General features: G+C 38.4%; 1 protein-coding gene across 2 annotated transcripts in view; it reads left to right on the plus strand.

Moving 5' to 3' along the window:
* LOC126279068 (DDB1- and CUL4-associated factor 8-like) overlaps positions 1-20,689 on the plus strand; it is a 127,476-nt gene that overhangs the window by 52,625 nt on the left and 54,162 nt on the right. For both annotated transcript variants that reach the window (XM_049979516.1, XM_049979515.1), the window contains exons 5-7: positions 4,923-5,158; positions 9,148-9,325; positions 16,161-16,335. In XM_049979516.1, coding sequence (XP_049835473.1) covers positions 4,923-5,158; positions 9,148-9,325; positions 16,161-16,335 — 589 coding nt within the window. The remainder of the gene's footprint in view (positions 1-4,922; positions 5,159-9,147; positions 9,326-16,160; positions 16,336-20,689) is intronic.

The raw sequence follows: 20,689 nt of genomic DNA on the forward strand, positions 1-20,689 counted from the left end.
TTTGTTTCCTTAAGATACACTCACACATTTCCTTTTCACTTATACATACCCCATTGATGACCTCATACTCCTAATTCAGTACCTGAAGCTAATCCTGTTTGAGTAAATGTACATTTGTATAGTTCATGTTTGAGTTGCCTAGAAATCTTGCAGTCGATTATGCCTTGCATTACTTTGTTGCTTTGTAGCCTGTTGTTCTAATGTACCTGTTAAGCACTTCATTCAGCAGTGAGTTATGAAGCCTATTTGTCGTTGCCATGCAACTGCATGGGACCAGACATGTGTTTTGGTTGATGATTTGCACTTCTTCCACACTGTGTTGGAAATGGAGCTAGTGCAGATATTTTATCCTGCAGTATGTGTTTGCTCACTGTCACACTTGTGTGGCGTGTGAGTGAACATATATGTGGTCGTATTCTATGTATGTGTGATCCGTCTGTCATATAACTGTCTGTATGCCACACACTCTGGTCCCCTGCCTTGTTGCAGTTCTTCGCCACAACCTTGATTAGCACCCTATGCTTTTGATTCACTAAAATGGTTTGCTACATTTGACGCTAGTTACTTCCTGTTTTGTACACTTCTTTGCTGTGTGATCTAGCTCCTTAGTCTTATTTTGCTTCATAACTTGACCTATCTCTTGAACTACTCTTTATACAGGTCCTCATTAGATTGATGTTGTACAATTCATTGAGAAAGTCCTCATCAGTAAGTGTCTGCGATTAAGAAGAATGCTAAGAATAGCCACCTCTTTGTTTGGCCCTTTGAACCTAATGTCCTTTATCAGTGCAGTTTTTTCCTGCAATCTTTTGCTGTCTGTCTGTGACACAGTGCCTTGTCGGGGATTGATTTTATTCGTCAAGGTTTCCCCAACAGTGTGCATATCTGGTTGTTGATTGTTGGTAGTTTTGAAAAAACAGAATATTTATTTACTTTACCCACATATGTTGTATCCTAGCTTCTACCATTTTTTTTGGCCCGCTAGCAGTTCCAGTTGCAATCTAGCCTTACTTAACTCGTATGTTGTATTTTTTCTTGCTTTAGTGTCTCCCTTTCTGCTTAGTCTTTCAGTCTCGTCCTCACTTCCAGTCTACTTGCACCTGCCAAGTCACAGCATAGGTGTTTGTTTTTTACACGTAACTCTTCATTCTGTCACCAAGTTTTGCCTGTGTTAGTGCAGATGCCCGAATTGTGTTTCTAATTTGAGCTGTAATTATTGTTGACGATCATTTTTGTTTCAGTGCAGTTTGTAAATCACTAAGAATTTAATCAACTGCCACAATTTTCTCTGCAGTAAGTGTGCTCGAAACTGCATCTTTACTAACTATGTCACTTGAATTAGTTGTCTTAGTAGCAGCGGTCTTCCTACTCACTGGTGTCCCATTTCTTCTCGCCTTCAATGCCACAGTTATCACATCATGTGACCTCCCTTGCTACTTAGTCTAAAGGCAGCTGTCACCAGCAAAAACCACATAGTTTGCTCCAGTGTCTGCACTTATGGCTCAGCCCTGGAACCCTGTAGGACGAAAAGCTGAATGTTGGTGTTACAGACACATCATTGAAGTGAGATGGTGGGAGCCTCTGTCAGCTACAAAATCCACATGACAGCCAAATCACTAATTTGACAGTAAAGTACTGAGATGTTAAGACACAAGTTGTGGGTTTTAATCAGGACACCACACAATTCTCGCCCCTGAGAATACCTGCAAAACAGCTTTTTGTAAGCTATGCCACAACATAGTGCTGAAACCGGTTCCATAATAGTACCTGCTGAGTTGCCAGCAGCTGTCATTGATGGCTGGGTGGCTGGCATGTGGGAACTCTTGATGCAGCACTGAAGTTGGCTTGCTGCTGTCTAAGCTTAGCTGATGATGTGCAACATGCTGATGCAGCACGAGCACTGCCTCAAGCTAAACACCATGGGAGGAGTGCTCATGCCGAGCACCACAGGAGGATGATGGTCCCTTCATACTCGTGGTGACCAATTGCACTTTAGAACTTTGAGCACTTGAACTGCCTTATTTGCACCATAACTCTCTTTCAGATATTGTGCCTCAAGATAAACGTCACTTTTGACACTGCTGAGTATAAATACCAGCTGATAGTACTACTTTTATCACACAAAAATGTCATCCCGATGGCTGATACCAGCCACAGCCTTGCTAGTGACCGTCTTGGACTATTTTGTGTCTAATTTTCAAACATAATTCAGTCGGCATCACCATATTTAATTCTTCATCTGCATACAAGCTCTGCAGCCACCATATTGTATGTGGCAAAGGGTACCTAGTTTACCCTGCAACCACCATATGGTATATGGCATATGGCAAAGGGTACCTAGTTTACTCTGCAGCCACTATATGGTGTACGGCAGAGGGTACCTTGTAGTAGTAGTAGTAGTAGTAGTAGTAGTAGTAGTACACTAGACTCTAGCTAAACCCGCCACTCCTCGCACATAGGGGTGCCGGATTGTTGAGAGAGTCTAAAATTTAGAATAAATACATAGGGATTATACTTTATTAAATCAAAAGATACATTCATTCTTACAGAAAACTTAGTCCTTGAGTGTGTACACACATATTAGTATCACTCGAAATTCACCATGAAACATGTCCCAAAGTTTTGGTTGTCACCATGATGATATGCGACGGTAGTATGCTTTATCACACAAGGGCTTTACATGCATTTCATAGGTCCTGCCATGTTTCTGTTGGCCAATGAGGACGAATGTGTTATGTGCCTCACAGTCAGATAGCTGACACCATGATGATCACTGCAGGCTATGGGCAATATAGGCTAACCACACAATTCAGCATGCCATCCTTCAATAATACTCCTTATAAAATCAGTATTACATTGTACAGTCACCCTAGCTGCTGTTTATCGTAACCATAAAAGAAAGCTTAAAAAGTGATCCAACCTTTCTGTAATAAGTTTATTCTGTGCTGAGAAAAAATTGAGAAAAATGGTAAAAAAAATTGTGTTTGTAACTTGAGACTTACTCTGCTTTAAATAGGTGCCTACAACGTATTAAAATTACATTAATACTGGACAAATAAGTTTCAAGATACATAGTTTTAAAATCAGTATTTCCAAGTGCAGCCATTCAAAACTCAGACTGTCTTCTTTTCTGCGTGGTGGCGAGTATTACTGAGAAAGTGAATGTATCTGCTGTACTGTTTGCTTTTGAAACACAAGTTCTGTAGACCAACTGGTGCCCTTTTAAACTATATATATATATATATATATATATATATATATATAAAACAGAAAGAAACTTCCACATGGGAAAAATATATTAAAAACAAAGATTCCAAGACTTACCAAGCGGGAAAGCGCCGGCAGACAGGCACATGTACAAAACACACAAACACACACACAGAATTAAGAGCTTTCGCAACTGGCAGTTGCTTCGTCAGGAAAGAGGGAAGGAGAGGGAAAAATGAAAGGATGAGGGTTTTAAGGGAGAGGGTAAGGAGTCATTCCAATCCCGGGAGCGGAAAGACTTCCCTTAGGGGAAAAAAAGGACAGGTGTACACTCGCACACACACACACACACACACACACACACACACACACACACACACACATCCATCCGCACATACACAGACACATGTGCCTGTCTGCCGGCGCTTTCCCGCTTGGTAAGTCTTGGAATCTTTGTTTTTAATATATATATATATATATATATATATATATATATATATATATATATATATATATATATATATATATATATATGCGTTGTATACATTGTGCATTAGGAAATCAAATGGCATTTGTTTGCCAGTGTGTGGCGTTTCTGTTCCCTGTGACAGTGAATTTTGCTGAGAAACTGTACATATTTTCTTGCATTGTTTGCCTGTAGAATCTTTCAGTTTATGTGTGTTTATATCGTATATACTTTGTAGATTAAGAAAGCAAATTGCTGTTGTTGCCCATGGTGTGTCATTTGCTGTTCCGTGTGGTAGTGAGTGTTACTGAGAAAATGCACTTGTTTTCAGCACAGTTTCGCTTTTGCCACATCTATATGTTCATTAGAATAATTAATGGTCTTTAGAATATATATGTTGTTGTCTTTTGTATTGAGTAGGTTACAAAATTGATTGTATCTAAGATCGACTTTTAAGCTGAAAGGAACAGGAAGCAGATGAAAGCTTTATTGCTTTCAGACAAGAGAAACAGATAATGATTGTTTTGTTAGGAATGGTGAAATGTGAACAACAGTGAGGCATCGTTCTATAGTGCACATTTACTCACTTCCTCACGATGGCCCTTAGCCATCATGCCTTCCCACCTGCCAGGTGTAAATGAAAGCCTGTGGCTGTCTGGCCTTTGTAACTGCTGGGTGTACATGTACACCTGTAGCCATCTGGATCTCTGCCTGCAAGACATTCATGTATGCCTGCTAGCTGCGAAAGGACTATTTTTCCTATAGTTGGTACCTATCTTCTTCCAAGTGCATATTTCTACAGTCTTGCATTTCTCGTCGTGTATTTCTTGTCTAGCCATTCCTGCTTTGTGATTTTCCTCTTCCTGTCAGTCTTATTTTTAAACACCCGTATTCCTTTTTTGCGTTTTTATTTGCTGCATTTTTACACTTCTTCTTTTGTTAATTAAATTCAATATATCTTGTGTTAACCACTCAGGTTCTTTAAATTCGTCCAGGTGCCACTGCCTTAATTTTCTACTTTTCACAAATTTCTTCAGTTTTAATCTGCAGGTCATAACCATTATGGTCCGAGTCCACATCTGCCCCTGGAAATGTTGATGGAGCCACTGTAAAGTCTCATCTTTTTTCTGACCAAAAGTAAACCTTTAGCTTCATTTAATAAGTGGCCTTTTCAACACACACATTGAATACTGATAAAATATTTCACAAGTTTGTTACCATCGGTGTTAATAATAGTTATTTTTGACAGGTAAAATTCCTTCCCCTGCGGGGTGACACACACGTTGTATCTTGTGGACGAGATGGCCAGGTGCGTCTGGCGGAGCTTTCCTCCACAGGACAGTGCCGTGCAACTCGACGCCTTGCACAGCACCGTGGACCAGCCCACAAGCTTTCCATACTGCCAGACAGCCCACACGTCTTCTTAAGCTCTGGTGAAGATGCAGTTGTAATGTCTGTGGATGTGCGTGCACCAAAGCCCGACAAGTAAGTAGGTTGTGTCTTCTGTTATGAAATGAGTATGTAATGGAGCAAATACTACAAATTTTAGTATAATATACCAAAATATTCAGCTGTGACTTCTAAGTGGAATATCTACTAATACATTGTGTTGGAAAGAAAAAAAAATATCCAAATGCACCGTGGTGTCAAAATTTAAAAGCATGCAATGAAGAACTTTTGGAGTTTTAAAATTTCGTACAAATGAACATTTCCATCTATGAAGATGAAAAAAAAATAGATTGTCAGTTCATTGGCTATACCTCCATTTGTGTACAGTGAAAGGTGCTTAGTGAATAAAAATGTAAGCGAGAATGAAACTTTCTTTGCAGCAGAGTGTGTGTTGATATGAAACATCCTGGCAGATCAAAACTGAGATTCGAACTTGGGACCTTTCCCTTTCATGAGAAAGTGCTCTACCGATTGAGTTACCCATGCATGAATCATGAAACATCCTCACAGTTTTACATTTGCCATTATAGTCTTGGAGTGGCACACAGTTTTAATGTGCCAAGAAATTTAATATCAGTATACACTCCACTGCAGAATGAAAGTTTCATTCAGGAAACATCAGCCAGGCTGTGGCTAGTCATATATCTGCAGTATCCTTTCATCCAGGAATGTTAGCCCTGCAAGATTCGCTGGAGAGCAGCTATGAAATTTGGAGATGTGATACTGGTGAAAGTAAAGATGTGAGGATGGTTCATGATTCATGCTTGGGTAACTCAATCAGTAGAACACTTGCCCGCAAAAGGCAAAGGTCCCCGATTTTGAGTCTCTGTGTAGCACACAGTTTTAATCTGCTCACCAATTGCTTTGAAATTTTGACACATCATTGCATTTGAATAAGTGTGTATTTTTATATACCTATTTTTAATATGTATAATATATAAATAAATGTACCAAGCGGGAAAGCGCCGGCAGACAGGCACATGAACAAAACACACAAACACACACACAGAATTACTAGCTTTCGCAACCGATGGTTGCTTCTTCAGGAAGGAGAGGGAAAGACGAAAGGATGTGGGTTTTAAGGGAGAGGGTAAGGAGTCATTCCAATCCCGGGAGCGGAAAGACTTCCCTTAGGGGAAAAAAAGGACAGGTGTACACTCGCGCGCGCGCACACACACACACATATCCATCCGCACATACACAGACACAGACACTGGTGTCTGTGTAGGTGCGGATGGATATGTGTGTGTGTGCGAGACACAGACACTGGTGTCTGTGTATGTGCGGATGGATATGTGTGTGTGTGCGAGTGTACACCTGTCCTTTTTTTCCCCTAAGGGAAGTCTTTCCGCTCCCGGGATTGGAATGACTCCTTACCCTCTCCCTTAAAACCCACATCCTTTCGTCTTTCCCTCTCCTTCCTGAAGAAGCAACCATCGGTTGCGAAAGCTAGTAATTCTGTGTGTGTGTTTGTGTGTTTTGTTCATGTGCCTGTCTGCCGGCGCTTTCCCGCTTGGTAAGTCTTGGAATCTTTGTTTTTAATATATTTTTCCCATGTGGAAGTTTCTTTCTATTTTATTTACAATATAAATAAATGTGTAATATATAAACAGGAAAGGGTATTACCAAAAATCTCGAGAAATGTCTTAACTGAGTTACTTTAAATTTTTACACAGTACTCTTATTGAACATTCTGATGGACATAAGATATATAAATAACAGTGAAAACTTGTTAGCAGGCAGGAAAACTGTATTTATGGATTACCGGCTTGTGATTATAATACTACTACAATGTGGCTCAAAGTCAGAGAGAGATGGATAGGAGTGGGAGGAAATGGATATAGAAAGTTCAAAGGAGGGGATGAGCAGAGATGGGGGGAGGAGATTAGGATGTATATCCAATTCCCATACATATTAGAAACATATACTTTGTCTCTCCTTCCTTTTCCATTTAACCAGACTGAGCCACAACAATGAATGCCTGAGCACATCTAGTAGTTAATAAAAATATTGGAAGGTGGATAAAATGTGTGTGTCAGATGAGGAGAGGTAAGGGAAACAGAGAGAAAGGGAGCACACAGTTATGGATAATTAAATGAGGTGATGACAGTAAATTACACGAGTTACAAAATTTAAAGGATCAAACACTGATATTTTTTTTAGAGTGTAGAATACAGATGCTTTTTGGGGTCAGGTATGTTCTGTAGTATTTCTATATTGAAAGTGAAATATCAGTGTAGACATAGTTAGACAAGTGGAACAGCATTGTGGACAGGGCCAGGTTGTTGTGCAGCCCAGCCTGCTGTCATAATCCATCACAAAAATGTAGGCCTCCTGGGTGACAAAAAGTAAGTAGGGAAATGAGATTAAAGCTTGTTGAGAAATGAGTATACTAGTTTCACTACTTGTGTGTAAACAGTTTCATTATTAATATTAATTAGCACTGTATTACTCCAGAGAGATATATTATCTACTTAGATAGGCCATACAAGGTACAGAGTGCCAAATGTATGCTCATTGTAAAATTCAAAATCGTTTTCCCTATGAGAATATAGTTCATAAAATTGAACTAGGTAATTAAAACTCCTATGTGTCACTCAGAAAATAGCAATTTATCAATTGAGATAATATAACAAGCATGGGAATTATGTGGTGCATATTAGCAGCAGTAGCAGACAATTAGGCAGCTGGGAGACTGATATGGTGAAATGCTCAATAGTGTTACTTAGTTTTCTGTGAGAGTTTTTTCATTAGAATAAAAAAATAACTATATTTTTTTCTTTCTGTGTCTACTATTTTGTATTTAATTCATATTGTAAAATTTAACAGTTATTCATCTCCAACGGACTCGTAATAAAGCTTTAACAAGATGTCATTGGAATTACGGCAGTGATGAACAAGAAATTTTTAATACCAGAAATGTGATGTTGGCATATAAAGTTAACTTACACACTGTATACCTCCTTTTAAAATTCTGGTTAATATTTGCTTTAATACTTCTATAGATAAAATATTTAGATGTCAGTTCATTGGTTATATCTCCATTAAAGTGTACAGTGAAAGGTACTGAGTGAAACTTTTTGCCAGTGCTGTTGTATCTTTGTGTGAAGTGCTCAGTTTGTCTACCAACTTGCAGAAATAGAATTATTGTTGTGGACTAGGATCAATAGGAGTGAGTACAGTTAAAGTTCAGAAAACAAACGTCTTAGTGTAGCAGAAATGTTTCTGGAATATTTGAAGATTCACTGTCCTTATTACAACTACAACAATATATTGCACCAGCCAGAACACACCACTGATATTAACCAACCCATGTCTTGAAAGTAAATATTTAACTGATGACGACAAAGCAATTTTCCACTGTCTCCCCTTGTGATTCATATTTTTCTCTACCTTTTCTTCATTAATTCAGCTGGGACTGCTGAGATATGTACCTTTTATCTCGCAAGACATGTACCTTTTATCTCGCATTACTGTGATATATTTCCTTTCCCTGCCTGTGCTTTACACGCCTGTCACTCAAGCTAAGTGTGACCTAGCTGACAATTATTCAGTGAATAATTAACTGAAACATATAAAACTTCGAAAACCTCAGTCAGTTACTTGATTTCCATTTTATTATATTTGCACACTAAAAAAATGGGTAGCTGGATTTCTTTACGTAATTATGCTTGTATTGATAAGTTGAACTGGAGACAGCTGGGAAAAACACCAGTATCTTCTACCCACACTTTCAAATAAAATCACTTTCAAATCAGTGGGATTTTACTCTAAAACCAAACTTTATGGTTTATTGATGTGAAATGATAAATGTTGAAACAGTGCCAGGGAGATAAAATAGAAAATAATATTGGTATTTTAACACTTGATGGAATATCAGGTGTGTTTGTGTTTGTGTTTTGAAGTATAACATATTGCCCTACACATTTCTAAGCACTTCCTTTCTCTAATTGTAATGACTTGGGCCTGTTGCGATGTACAAAGTAAGATAGTAGTTACTCTGTAATTTATTTCCTTACATGTAGGCTGCTGGTGGCGAAGGAACGCGATAAGAAGATTGCTTTGTATAGCATCCATACCAATCCATTAGACAGCAACCTCTTCTGTGTCAGTGGCCGTAACTGTGCTGTACGAATCTACGATCGTCGCCATTGTTCTGAAAGTAGTGCGCAGCCTGTTACAAAGTTCTGTCCCAGCCATCTGGTGAGCTTAAAGCAAGTTTTTTTGATCAGTTTTGTTATAATTTTGCTGTGGCGGTATGGAAGGTGATATCTGAACAGTAAGCCTGGTGTAAGTATTTATATATAAATATATATCAAAGTTGTGTTTCTCCCACGAAACGTCACGTCTTCATGTCAACTGATGATGATACTCGTAATAGAGAAGAAGTGATTCTATAAGGTGGCACAATAAAGAAGTGCCATAGGGAATCCTCACTGGTTTTCCTCCATCGTAATAATGTGTTCATTTCTTATTTTGTTTGTGTTTTTTGTGGTGGGATTTTTGTATGTTTGGATTACTGTAGTTGGCAGTTTGAAATTAATGGTATTAGAATTTTGCTGTTCATCTTCAAGAAAACAGAAATAGTTGTCTGGTCTCTCTCAATTTGAAAACACATACAGTGGTACACAGTGTCTCTTTCTTCCTTCTTCATTCAGTTGGTCTCAACTTGATACAGTTCTGTTTATTTTGTCCACTTCTCACACTTATTTCTTGGTATCGTTCCCAAATATGTAGGCCTACATCTCTTCTTGGTAATATGTTAACCCATCAAAACATTTGTGCACTTGAGAAAAAAGTGTTAGAATGTTGAGGCACCAAGAAATGTTACTGTTGTGCAGTGTAGTTCTGTGTTGAATACAGACAAAATTTGGTCATTAGTGGAGATCAGCTGGTGATTTAATACAGTTTGGTAGATTTGATGTAAAACAAAAACCTGGTTCAAAACAGTTTAATAGTGGGCTTTAAGTGGTACAATTGGATTGCATGGAGAAACTTTATCATTATAAGAAAATCATTATTTATAGAGTTTGGATTCCATTCTTAAGGCTTAGAAATTGGAATTATTAAATAAATAATGATTTTAAATTAAAAAGTATTGCCTATATGGTTTATTTCCATGATTCCAGATAATTTTACATTTGTACTAGGAGAAACAACTAGTATTTCGGCAGAGCTTGAACTGAGGAATCAGTTTTTTCATAAATACCAAAGGTTATCTGTGTTACTAAATCCCAATCTTGGAACCTGGTACCACTTACAGGTTGCATATTCAACAGCTCCCTAGGGGCAAAAAATTTGATTTTTTTAAAATTTTGTGTAGTTATTGACAGAATTAAAAAATAAATAAAGTGCACCTGCACTCATTAACAGGTATTGTCTTAAATTAAAAGTTTAACACAATAAGACAAGCTGCTTGAAGGTCTCTTGGGCATGCAGCCAGGTTGACTGGTTGTTGTAGAACGAATTTCTGACGGCGTAACATGCCATCATCATCTACGAACACACAGTAAGACAAGTATTAGAGTTAGAAACTGTGTGTGTCTTGAGGCGTGTAACTGACGGCGCACACATAACATTGGCTAAATTAGTCCAAAATTTTAGAATACGAGAACAGTAAACTCCCATTATCTGAATAACGTTTATTCGTAATCCGTTTTATTTGAACAGATTTTTCAGATTTTCGCGGCTCGCATTGGCATTGTCTGACAAATTGCGCAGTTATGCTTTTGGCTAGCTGGACTGACATTTGACAAATTTAAATGCCTGCATCTGGAGCCATGCATTTGATGGTGTTTTTTTGGCAATCTACTGCTAATCAGTGCACTGGCACATGTCAAAAGTCAGTGTGTCGTCAATTCGTGCGTGTGTAGGTTGAAGTTTTAGTGTGTTTATTGTTCGTATTATGTAGTTTCATGTCATTACTATCTATTGAAACTCCTTGTTAGTACAGTATGTTCAGTATTGCTCTATGCAGCGTGACTTAGCCCTGTTGAAATCGACAATGAGAGTGTCGCACCGAACACTTTCTCCACCTGTTGTTGGTACATCAGAGAACGCTGAGCACTTAACAATTTAACAGTGAACATACAACCCACTGTTGTGTTGTGACGTGGCTTGTTTAGGACGGGGGAGAGGGGATAGATGTATCGAATGTTTTCATTTTATGGCTGCCACAGCCAGGTTTCAAAAGTGAAAAGCTTTGTCTAGTGCATCTCGAGTGTTGTCAAGTTGTGCATCTGTGTGTTTTCAATTTTACATTTTGTTCTTGCTCTACATGCTTTAAAAGGCCTGAGATAAAAGTGACCAAAAAACGAAAAAGAATTAGTCAAATGTCAGTAAAAAAATGCTGAACGTGACTATTGGGACGTAACAAAAAAAGAATGTGATCTCGTTGGCACAAAAGCTTCGTGTTTTGCAGAGAATAGATGCTGCTGAGCCACTCGCAAAAGTTGCTGCGGGTTTGAACGTTGGTAAGTGTACGGTTACTGAAGACAAATTGATCAGAAAAAAAATTTTGTTTCATAGAAGCATCAGGCAATGCAATGAAATCTCAGAAAACAATGAGAAAAGGTGCACATCCTCAGTTAGAAGAGGCCTTACTTTTGTGGCAAGAACAACTGAGAGCCAAAGGTGTTCCAGTTTCAGGTTCTCTACTTCATGAAAAAGTGAAGACTTTATGAGCTGATTGAAGGAAAGGAGCAAGACTTCCTCCGAAGTCATGGTTAGCTGGATCAGTTCAAGAAGTGGCATGTCATTCATTAAATAGCCATCAGCGGTGAATCATTATCTGGGGATGAAGCCGCTATCACTGATTTTAAGAAGAAACTGCACACAATCATCGACAAAGGAGATTATACTGGCGATCAGCTTTACAACTGTGATGAAACTGGGTTGAATTAAAAAATGTTGCCAACAAAAAACAGCATCCGGATGTGAAAAAAGCCAAGAAAGAGTTACTGTCTATGCAAGCAGTTATGCCACTGGAAATCATAAACTGCGCCATACTTTAATTGGCAAATCCAAAAAACCAATGCATTTAGACGGTGACCAGCTGATAAACCTATGCCAGTGTGGTTCATGAATCATTCTAAGGCATGGATAAATGGTGCCATCTTCAAACAGTGGTTCCAGGCAGAGTTTGTTCCAGCTGTAGAAAAATGCGTAGAGGAAAACGGACTTCCTCGAAAAGTGCTACCTCTTGCGGACAATGCTCCTTCTCACCCAGATGATCTACGAGAAAGGGATATCAAAGTTGTGTTTCTTCCACGAAACATCATGTCTTCATGTCAACTGATGGACCAAGGTGTTATTGAGGCAATGAAAAAACATTACAGACACAAGCTGCTGGAATACTTAATCAGTGTGATTGATGCTGAAGATCATCTTTTGCAAGCTCTTAAAAAAATCAATGTTTTAAGTGTCATTCATTGGATTTGCTGAAGCTTGGAATCTAATTTCTCCAATTTCTCTTGTTAGGTCTTGGAAAAACACTTAGATCATAAGGCAATTCATCAGTGGTTGGAAGGAGAAGGCAACACCGGAACTCAAGCTGACGTGCCAGTAACAGATGAATACGACATTAGTTTGATGTATTTACTGGAAAGCTGCCGGCTTTTGAAGACGCGAACTTCGTAGACATTGAAGAGTGGATGGAAAACGACTTTTTTGATTTGATTGAGGGAGAAATCATCCAAATTGTGATCAATCAGAAAGCATTGGAAGAATATGTATGATGACAAAGCAGAGGAAAAAGATTCCTCAGACAGTTGATTATGAAGTGATCCAAACTGCCCTGGAGTACATCAGCCGACAGGAGGAGGCAACTTATCACGAAATTGTTTGTTTCCAACATTGGAGATATATAGGTGCAACAAAAGTTTTTCGAGCCAAAAACGAAAAAAACCTTACAGACTTTTTTGCCAAACAATAAATTCTAATGAAGTGTCTTAGAATGTCAACATCCATAAGTTAAAAGCGTTTTTTTTTTACTTTTAAAGTTTCTCTAGATGAACTTTTCGTTCCTGGGAGTAATCTACAGATTTGTTTCATAATTTTGTGCAGTAGTTTATTTTCTATTCAAAAGAGCAGGTAATAAAATAAAAACTCCTGTTTTTCCTGCTGCCAAATAAGGCTGATCCCCCCCCCCCCTTCTCCCCCCCTGTAAGAATGCAAAATAAACAGGCTTTGTTATTCAGCATTTAAAAACTTGAAGTTTTCAGTCATACTTGGGCACCTTTTTAACACAAGACAATTTTTTCTGTCAAGAACATGCAGGCTTATTCAGAACCATATCAATAACGTGCTACATACCATACATAAGTTTTACTATCATATTCCGCGATATTGACACAATTTGGGGTGTTTCATGTGTGAGAACAGGGGGCTTCAGTTAACCCGAAACTTCTGTTATCCTAACCATCCGCTACTCCAATCGTTTCGGATAAATGGGAGTTTACTGTACTGTACTTTACTTTACTTCACACATAATTTCATACCTTTGCAAAACTCTCACCCACCACACACACACACACACACACACACACACACACACACACACACACACACACAGAGAGAGAGAGAGAGAGAGAGAGAGAGAGAGAGAGAGAGAGACACTTCCAGCAGAGATGGAAGCTGCAAACATACCTTGAGACTCAAAAACAGCAGCACTTCTATGGAAGAGGCATCATTGCAGATTTATTGAAGCACCTAGAGATAAACACATGTGAGGAGCTAACACAAATCACCACAGATACTTGGCACACACAAAAACTGCCAGAAGATTGGAAGTACACATTCATCAACACTCTACACAAGCAAGGAACAGGACAGACCTAAATAACTACAGAGGGATCCCTGTTCAAGTCACATGAGAGATTCTCAGCATGCTTACTTCAAAGAAGACAAGCACAGTGTGAACGTAATATCAGTGAATACGAAGTTAGGTTTTTACTAGGCTGCCCATGTGTAGAACACATCTTTCACCTAAAAACAATACTGAAATAATCAGGTGACCTGTAACAAAACACAACTTGTTGGGCAGAATGAGGTTGCAAAAAAATTATTTACCAAATGACCTGAAGAAAGAAAAATAGCCTATGGAGAGAGAATGAGAACCATATTGGAGATAAGGAAAACTAGTCTGAATGTACTGTGTGATCCAAGAGGGTCTTCACACACTTATTATTATTATTATTATTAATAGACATTGTGTTTGTTCTTCATTAATTATCTGTAGGGAATACATTACTAATTAAAAGTGGAAGAAAAAGGGCCTAATTAAGAGCTGAGACAACAGTCCTTTAAAGAATTATGTTTGCATTCTTCATTGAATTTATTTGTTTTAAGCATAGAAAACTCACTGCCATTGTGTGGTGTCCTATGGAGAAGGTGTTACTTTAATAGTTGGTTTCATACCAGTTACTGTAGGTCCTGGCAAAATCTATTTCTCTCTGCTATATTTGCCATGAAAATCAGCTGCACATTTTTCAAGATAAGGCAAAGAGCCTTTCGTTCATAATCCCAGGACACATCGGGCTTCTGGATTGCAGCAAGTAAACCTATTATAAAAACATTAAAATCGTGCCCATTCCAGTTAAACAGTTTAATATAGTGTTTTTTTATGCCTCTAGTCATTAGCTGCCAACTTTCTAAACCTCCATTTCGAGAATTTTAGATCAGAACTTCATATTGCTCATATTAGTTATGATGGATGGGAGGCAGTCCCCGCCCCCTGGGCTGTGTAAAGTGCCACAAGCACCTCTCTTTAATTGTTTTAGGCTATCCCTTGGAGTCCAGTGACTCATCTTCATAGTCCATTCAGCTTCAAATATCTAGTTTCAGCCAAGATTTTTCTGGGATGCCACTGAGGTGGTTCCATGAGCTATTGTTATGCTGTTCCCCCGTATTAAGAACAATTGTCCACAGTTGCTTATTGTTTGATGGGTGCATTTTCCTTTCTTCTGCTTAGTTACTGCATTACAAAAGACAATTTTAATGTTCACTCTGGATAACAACATCCATTGTCCATTGCTTTCAATCCTGTGTGTGCAAGTACTGAAATAGACATGACAGCAGCACTATTAAACAGGTAATAAAATGCTCACGTGTTACTTTAGTACATTTGGCAGTACGATTTTTGCATGTCACATTTCGTACAATTTCTAATGTAGTGTTTGATGTTTTTCTTAACAGAAGACAACTTCTCAACAAGTTGGCAAGTGTAGCTGCAAAAGATGTTCTTGCTGGTTTGATTAAGTTTCTTGTGTGAAATTAATTTTTGGAAATTAAACTGTGATCCTATTTTATGTGCAGTATATTTTAAAGAAGGAATATGAATTTTTTCTGCATGTCATTGTCATTTGGCATCTGTGACTAAATCAGTTGATGAGCAGAATATAAAATGAAGCCTGTGGGGATTATTTTGGTTGGACTTCATTTGAATTGGAGAAATGTTAAATTTGCAGATTTTTGTAGCCCAAGAGTGTTTTCAGAAATATGTCTGATAATGAAGCAGCGAGATTAATTGGAATAATGTAGAACTGAAGCAAAAATTCAATCAGATGGCTGTGAAGTGAATGTGAAGAATTTGTATGCTTCTTAGACAGTTTCAATGTATCATTTTCATCCAGTATTTTATTTATGTTGGGTGAAACATCGGCAGCTGTTACTAATGATTTGAAAAAATCACAGCTCCAATTGCGGAAATACATTTATGCAGAGTTTACAGTTTTAATTTTGTATTGTCTTCTACATGCACTTGCAGATACTCACTCCAATATGATCATTTGTTTTATAAATTGTGCCGTGCAAGAACAGCAGTTACATAAATATACAATTTTAATTTGGTGTTTACATGTCATTCACTATCATTGCAAGCGAGTTGAGTCTCTTCCTTGCTCTAAAGAACTCTGTTTGTGACTATTGCTGCTGACATTGGTTAGATTGGAGGGTTGGTTCCAAGTAATTTAAGGGTTTTGTTTTCTGTTTTTAAATCATACATAATAATCTTGTTTGTTTTTGTTGTGTATAATCACAGGCAGAACGTAGTACAACCGGTTCCAGTATGCATGTTACGTGTGCCACTTTCAATCATGATGGTACTGAACTGTTGGCTTCGTACAATGATGAAGATATCTATCTTTTTGACACTCGTTCTACGACAGGAACAGAATTTATCCATAAGTATGAAGGTCACAGGAACAATGCTACTGGTGAGTACTCCAAGCATAATAAGAAAGGTAAAGTAGTTTAACCAATTATATCATATTTACTCAATTATAAGGCAAGGTTTTCTCCCAAATTCCCCATTTTAAAAATATGGGGTCATCTTATATTTGCAGATTGAACTACTGCTTCTGATGTCAACATTTTTACACCATTTAACAGTTTATTATAGAGGTCGCCTTACATTTACAAATGAAGCTTTGGCTACTGAGACTTTTTACAGATTTATTTTGAAGAATTCCCAAGAGTAGGGCTTAGCAAACAGCGATTTTGTTCAAATAGGCTAGAGATTTCCTGATAAGCACGCAGTACTTGATACGATATTGACTTTGCTCGAACAGTCACGTGATATTTGACTGGCAGTGCTAGTGTATGGGTGAGTCACCCTGAACTAGCCACTACAACTATTTAATACTCGGATTTAAAATTGAAAGTTTTGTAAAACACAAGAAGAAATAGCATTAAATTCTATGAACTTACAAACTTAAGTTGTATTCAAACAGATCAGCAATAAAAGTTGTCATGGTATCCAGTACCACATATGTAATCCTACATTTGTACTGTTTTGTAAGTAAGGGTGACATTCAAAGGTGAAAATCTTGTCCTTCGAAAACCATTACTTGATTCGGAACCCAAGTCAAAATTTTATTTGTTATGAGAAATTAATGATTTTCCAAGTGGGTTACAAATGAGAAAATTGGTCACTTTTTGTGTATTAGAATACTGGGGAAAACGTCACCAGCTTTTAATCACTTTTATAACAAGAAGGTGACTTTCAGATGAAACAAGAAAGAAAATTAATCCGGAATTAAATACCTAACAAATGAAATAAACCACTTTAAGCTGACTGCAACTGTTATTGCAAGAATAAATTAAAATGGAAAACCTGTTGTGGAGATCACAAGAGTGAAAGTTTGAGAATTGGACTGAATCATGTTTGTCATCTTTAAATTATGTGTTAGTAGCTGTTGGTGTGAATGACCTGCATCGTAGAAGGTATTACAGTCTGTGTTCTCTATTGCTCAAGTGCAGCAATACAGAAGGGTCAGAGGGGGGCGACAGTAACACTGCCTTGGCTGAGAACTACACTCAGTGCTTGAAGGGGAGTGCCTAGAAGGCAGCAAATTTCATCCTGCTACCAGCCGCAGGAATTTATATTTTGTTCTTTGGCTTTTTATGGACATCTATCATGTTCAAACTGCAGGTACGCCCAATTCTATTTGTACTCGGAATCAAACTGACTTTAAAATTCGACAAATACTCAACAATCGCCCAATTCTATTTGTACTCAGAATCAAACTGACTTTAAAATTCGACAAATACTCAGCAATTGCATGCATTTCTGTGGGGGATGCTAAAGTCTAGATTGGGGCGAGTGATGTATTTCATATAGTAACTTTGTCTATGCTCACCATGAGTAAATACAGTACTTTTTCTATAGCGTGTTTAAAAATTAAGGGCTGCTCATTCATTAAAAATTATATATTTTAGAAAAAGATTTTATTTGCTGCTTTTATTTCCTATAAACCTACTTCAGTTTTCAAGATAATCACTGTTCACTTCTCAGTGCTATCTTTTGTCTTGCCTACCTGGAACTTCTCTGCCCGAGAATTGAACCAGTTGACAGTGGTGGTCTAGAGTTCTTAGTTGTCTCCCAAAAGTTCTCCACTCAGTTGTCGTTTCAAGTGCAGGAAGACTTAATAGTTGCTTGCTGCAAACTCAGGACTATAGGGCAGGTGCTTAAAAAGTTCTCCGTGGAAATGCAGGATCCTTTGTATGGGCAACAGTGTATAGGTATACATTGTAACAGCGGAGGATTATCTTTGGAAGTTTGTTTCCAGTATCGTCAGTTTTCGATGACACGCCTCAGTTCGTCGAGTGTTATTCCACCAAACTTCGGCTGTAGTCATTGGGCCATATTCTTTGAAATCAACCGAAATAATACCCTTTCATCCCTAAAAATGGTAGCCATCAATTTTGACTCTAGTGAGGAGACAGCTTGAATTTTATTTTGGTATTTGTGAAGCTGAAATGTGCTACAGTTGAACTGACTTAAGATTCTGCATTGGTGTACATAATATCTGTGGCTTGAGGCTCTCGACAATATGGAAAACAAATCATCTTTCCAGCTCATCAGTAGTGATCCAAAAGTGCTTGTCTGAATAACATTCTTTGCTGTTTGAATGGTCAGTATGTATTTTCAGTATACACCTTGCACACATTATGCAATAACTGAGCTATCCTGTAACAGTATTGAAAACAATGGTGTGTCAAAGATAACGAAATTCATTGACTGATCTTCAGTTATTGGTAAGATCGTGGGTTCTGGTTTGTGTAGGATTTGAGTCTGGATACAGGGCCTTATATTCTTACTGTACCCCCACAAACTAGCTCCTGACGAGTTTGTTGCTGTAGATCTCTCGCGTACAAAAGTCAAACAACAGCAAGCAGTTATCAACCAGGAGGACCAACAATTCTCAGTCCCATTGTTGTTTGTTTAGTTTCTGACAGTGATTTGGATTTCCCCTCCCAGTCCACATATCAATATGGGAGACACGTCAGAGATACTTGGGCTTCATATTCCAGCCACAGCTTGCCCTCACGATAAGCACTGCTGGAGCCATGACATCACTTGGAGCTGTCCGCTGATGTGGGATTGCCTGTAAATAAAGCAGCCCATACTTACTGGCCTGTCTTGCACTAGTCATTGAAGCCCTTAGCATGAGCCATTGGCTAATAGTTTTGACCTTGCCCATGCAAAGTTTTTGAGTGCTCCCTGGACTGTTTATATACACTTAAGGCCACTTTGCCGTGCTCTGGTCTTGATTTTAGCTAGCTACCTCACTTCGTGGACACCGCCATCATTGTTGACCTTGGGAAGTGCCCATTTGTTCTATCGGTATTTGCTTTACTGCCAGTGGGAGTGATCATATTATCAACACAAAATCAGCAGCAGTTGGCAGCTGCAGCTGCCTTGCCTCCTTTTCCACCATTAGCTTGCTTTGATGAGGCAAATACTAGTTGGGAGGTGTATTTACATTCTTTTGTTCTTCATTGCCAGACTAGTCAAATAACTGGCACAGAGTGTTAGAGTATGCTCTTAGTGTCTTCTAGTAATAAATTGTACAAAGTGGTGCAAAAACTACACCCATTCTTGAACCTCCAGTAGTTTGAGCTTTTCTGATGATTGTGATTTGCTGACTGACTACACGGTCACCAGACCCATGCAGATGCAACTAGGCACAGGTTTAATCAATGTGTTAAGCTAAATAAGCAATCCTACACAGCATCGGCTGTCAAGTTGCAAGGACTAGCGTGCAAGTGTAATTTTTCCTGTAAATAGTGTGACACTTCATATGTTGACTCATTAATTCATTTCTCGTTGTAGAGTAGTTCATGTTAAGTCTTTAGATTCACCAGATTCAAGCCTGAGTGATGTGCTTAAATTGCCAAAACACAGCGAAGTAATTGCATCAACACAAGCCATGTTTCACAATACTTACGATGTTGACATTGTTGGTATAATAGTAGTTGCCATTGTGCTCATAAATTGATGACTTCAGATCAGTGCTGTCATTACATTTACTGAGCATCTATTCATCCGGTACTCCAGCAACAGGGGATGTGGTAGTTAGTTCACTAGTTAAAAATCCTGTGCCCTCATCATTGGTAGACATTCAAAACAGAAGCACTTTGTTTGCAGTCAGTGTGTCTGTGAGAGAACAGAGGCTGATGCAACAATTTTCTTTTCTTCATTGTTGAATTGTCTCAAAAAAGTTCATGTCATCAAATTGTGGCCTACAGAATCACAGAATCAGTGAGTTTGCTGCCCTTTCCATGACATCTGCTTTGCCTGCCACAAACAGGGGCATCTCACAAGTGTATGCCTTGACTGTTGTGCGATGATGACAGTGAAAGTCAGCGCACTGCATGCGTTCTTGCTAGTGCTCGTAACAGCAGCAGATGGGGTGCAGCTGCTCATGTTACGGCTGGACATAGCTGGAACAGTGGCAGATTGCTTGTTTACACCGCTGTGGATGTGTGTCTGATTTATGTGGACACTTACTGGTGTATTGTGTGCGTGCAGTTGTATCACCCTAAGCACTAATGGTGTTGTACAGTGGCCAGTCGATCTCATTGCAGTGTCAGATCATAGCCCAACCCATGTATAAAAATGTAGACTATTCCTGGATGACAGGTAACATTTTTTGGCTTACAGTTTTTAGTTTCCAAATTCAGGACCAAGCTAATCTCATTTCACCTGTGATATCATTAACAGAACTTAATACTCCATGCATGCAGTGTAAGCAATTGTTTGAATGTACTTTAGGTGTGCACCAT

The sequence above is a fragment of the Schistocerca gregaria genome, chromosome 6, assembly GCF_023897955.1.
Source record: "Schistocerca gregaria isolate iqSchGreg1 chromosome 6, iqSchGreg1.2, whole genome shotgun sequence".
Lineage (NCBI taxonomy): Eukaryota > Metazoa > Arthropoda > Insecta > Orthoptera > Acrididae > Schistocerca > Schistocerca gregaria.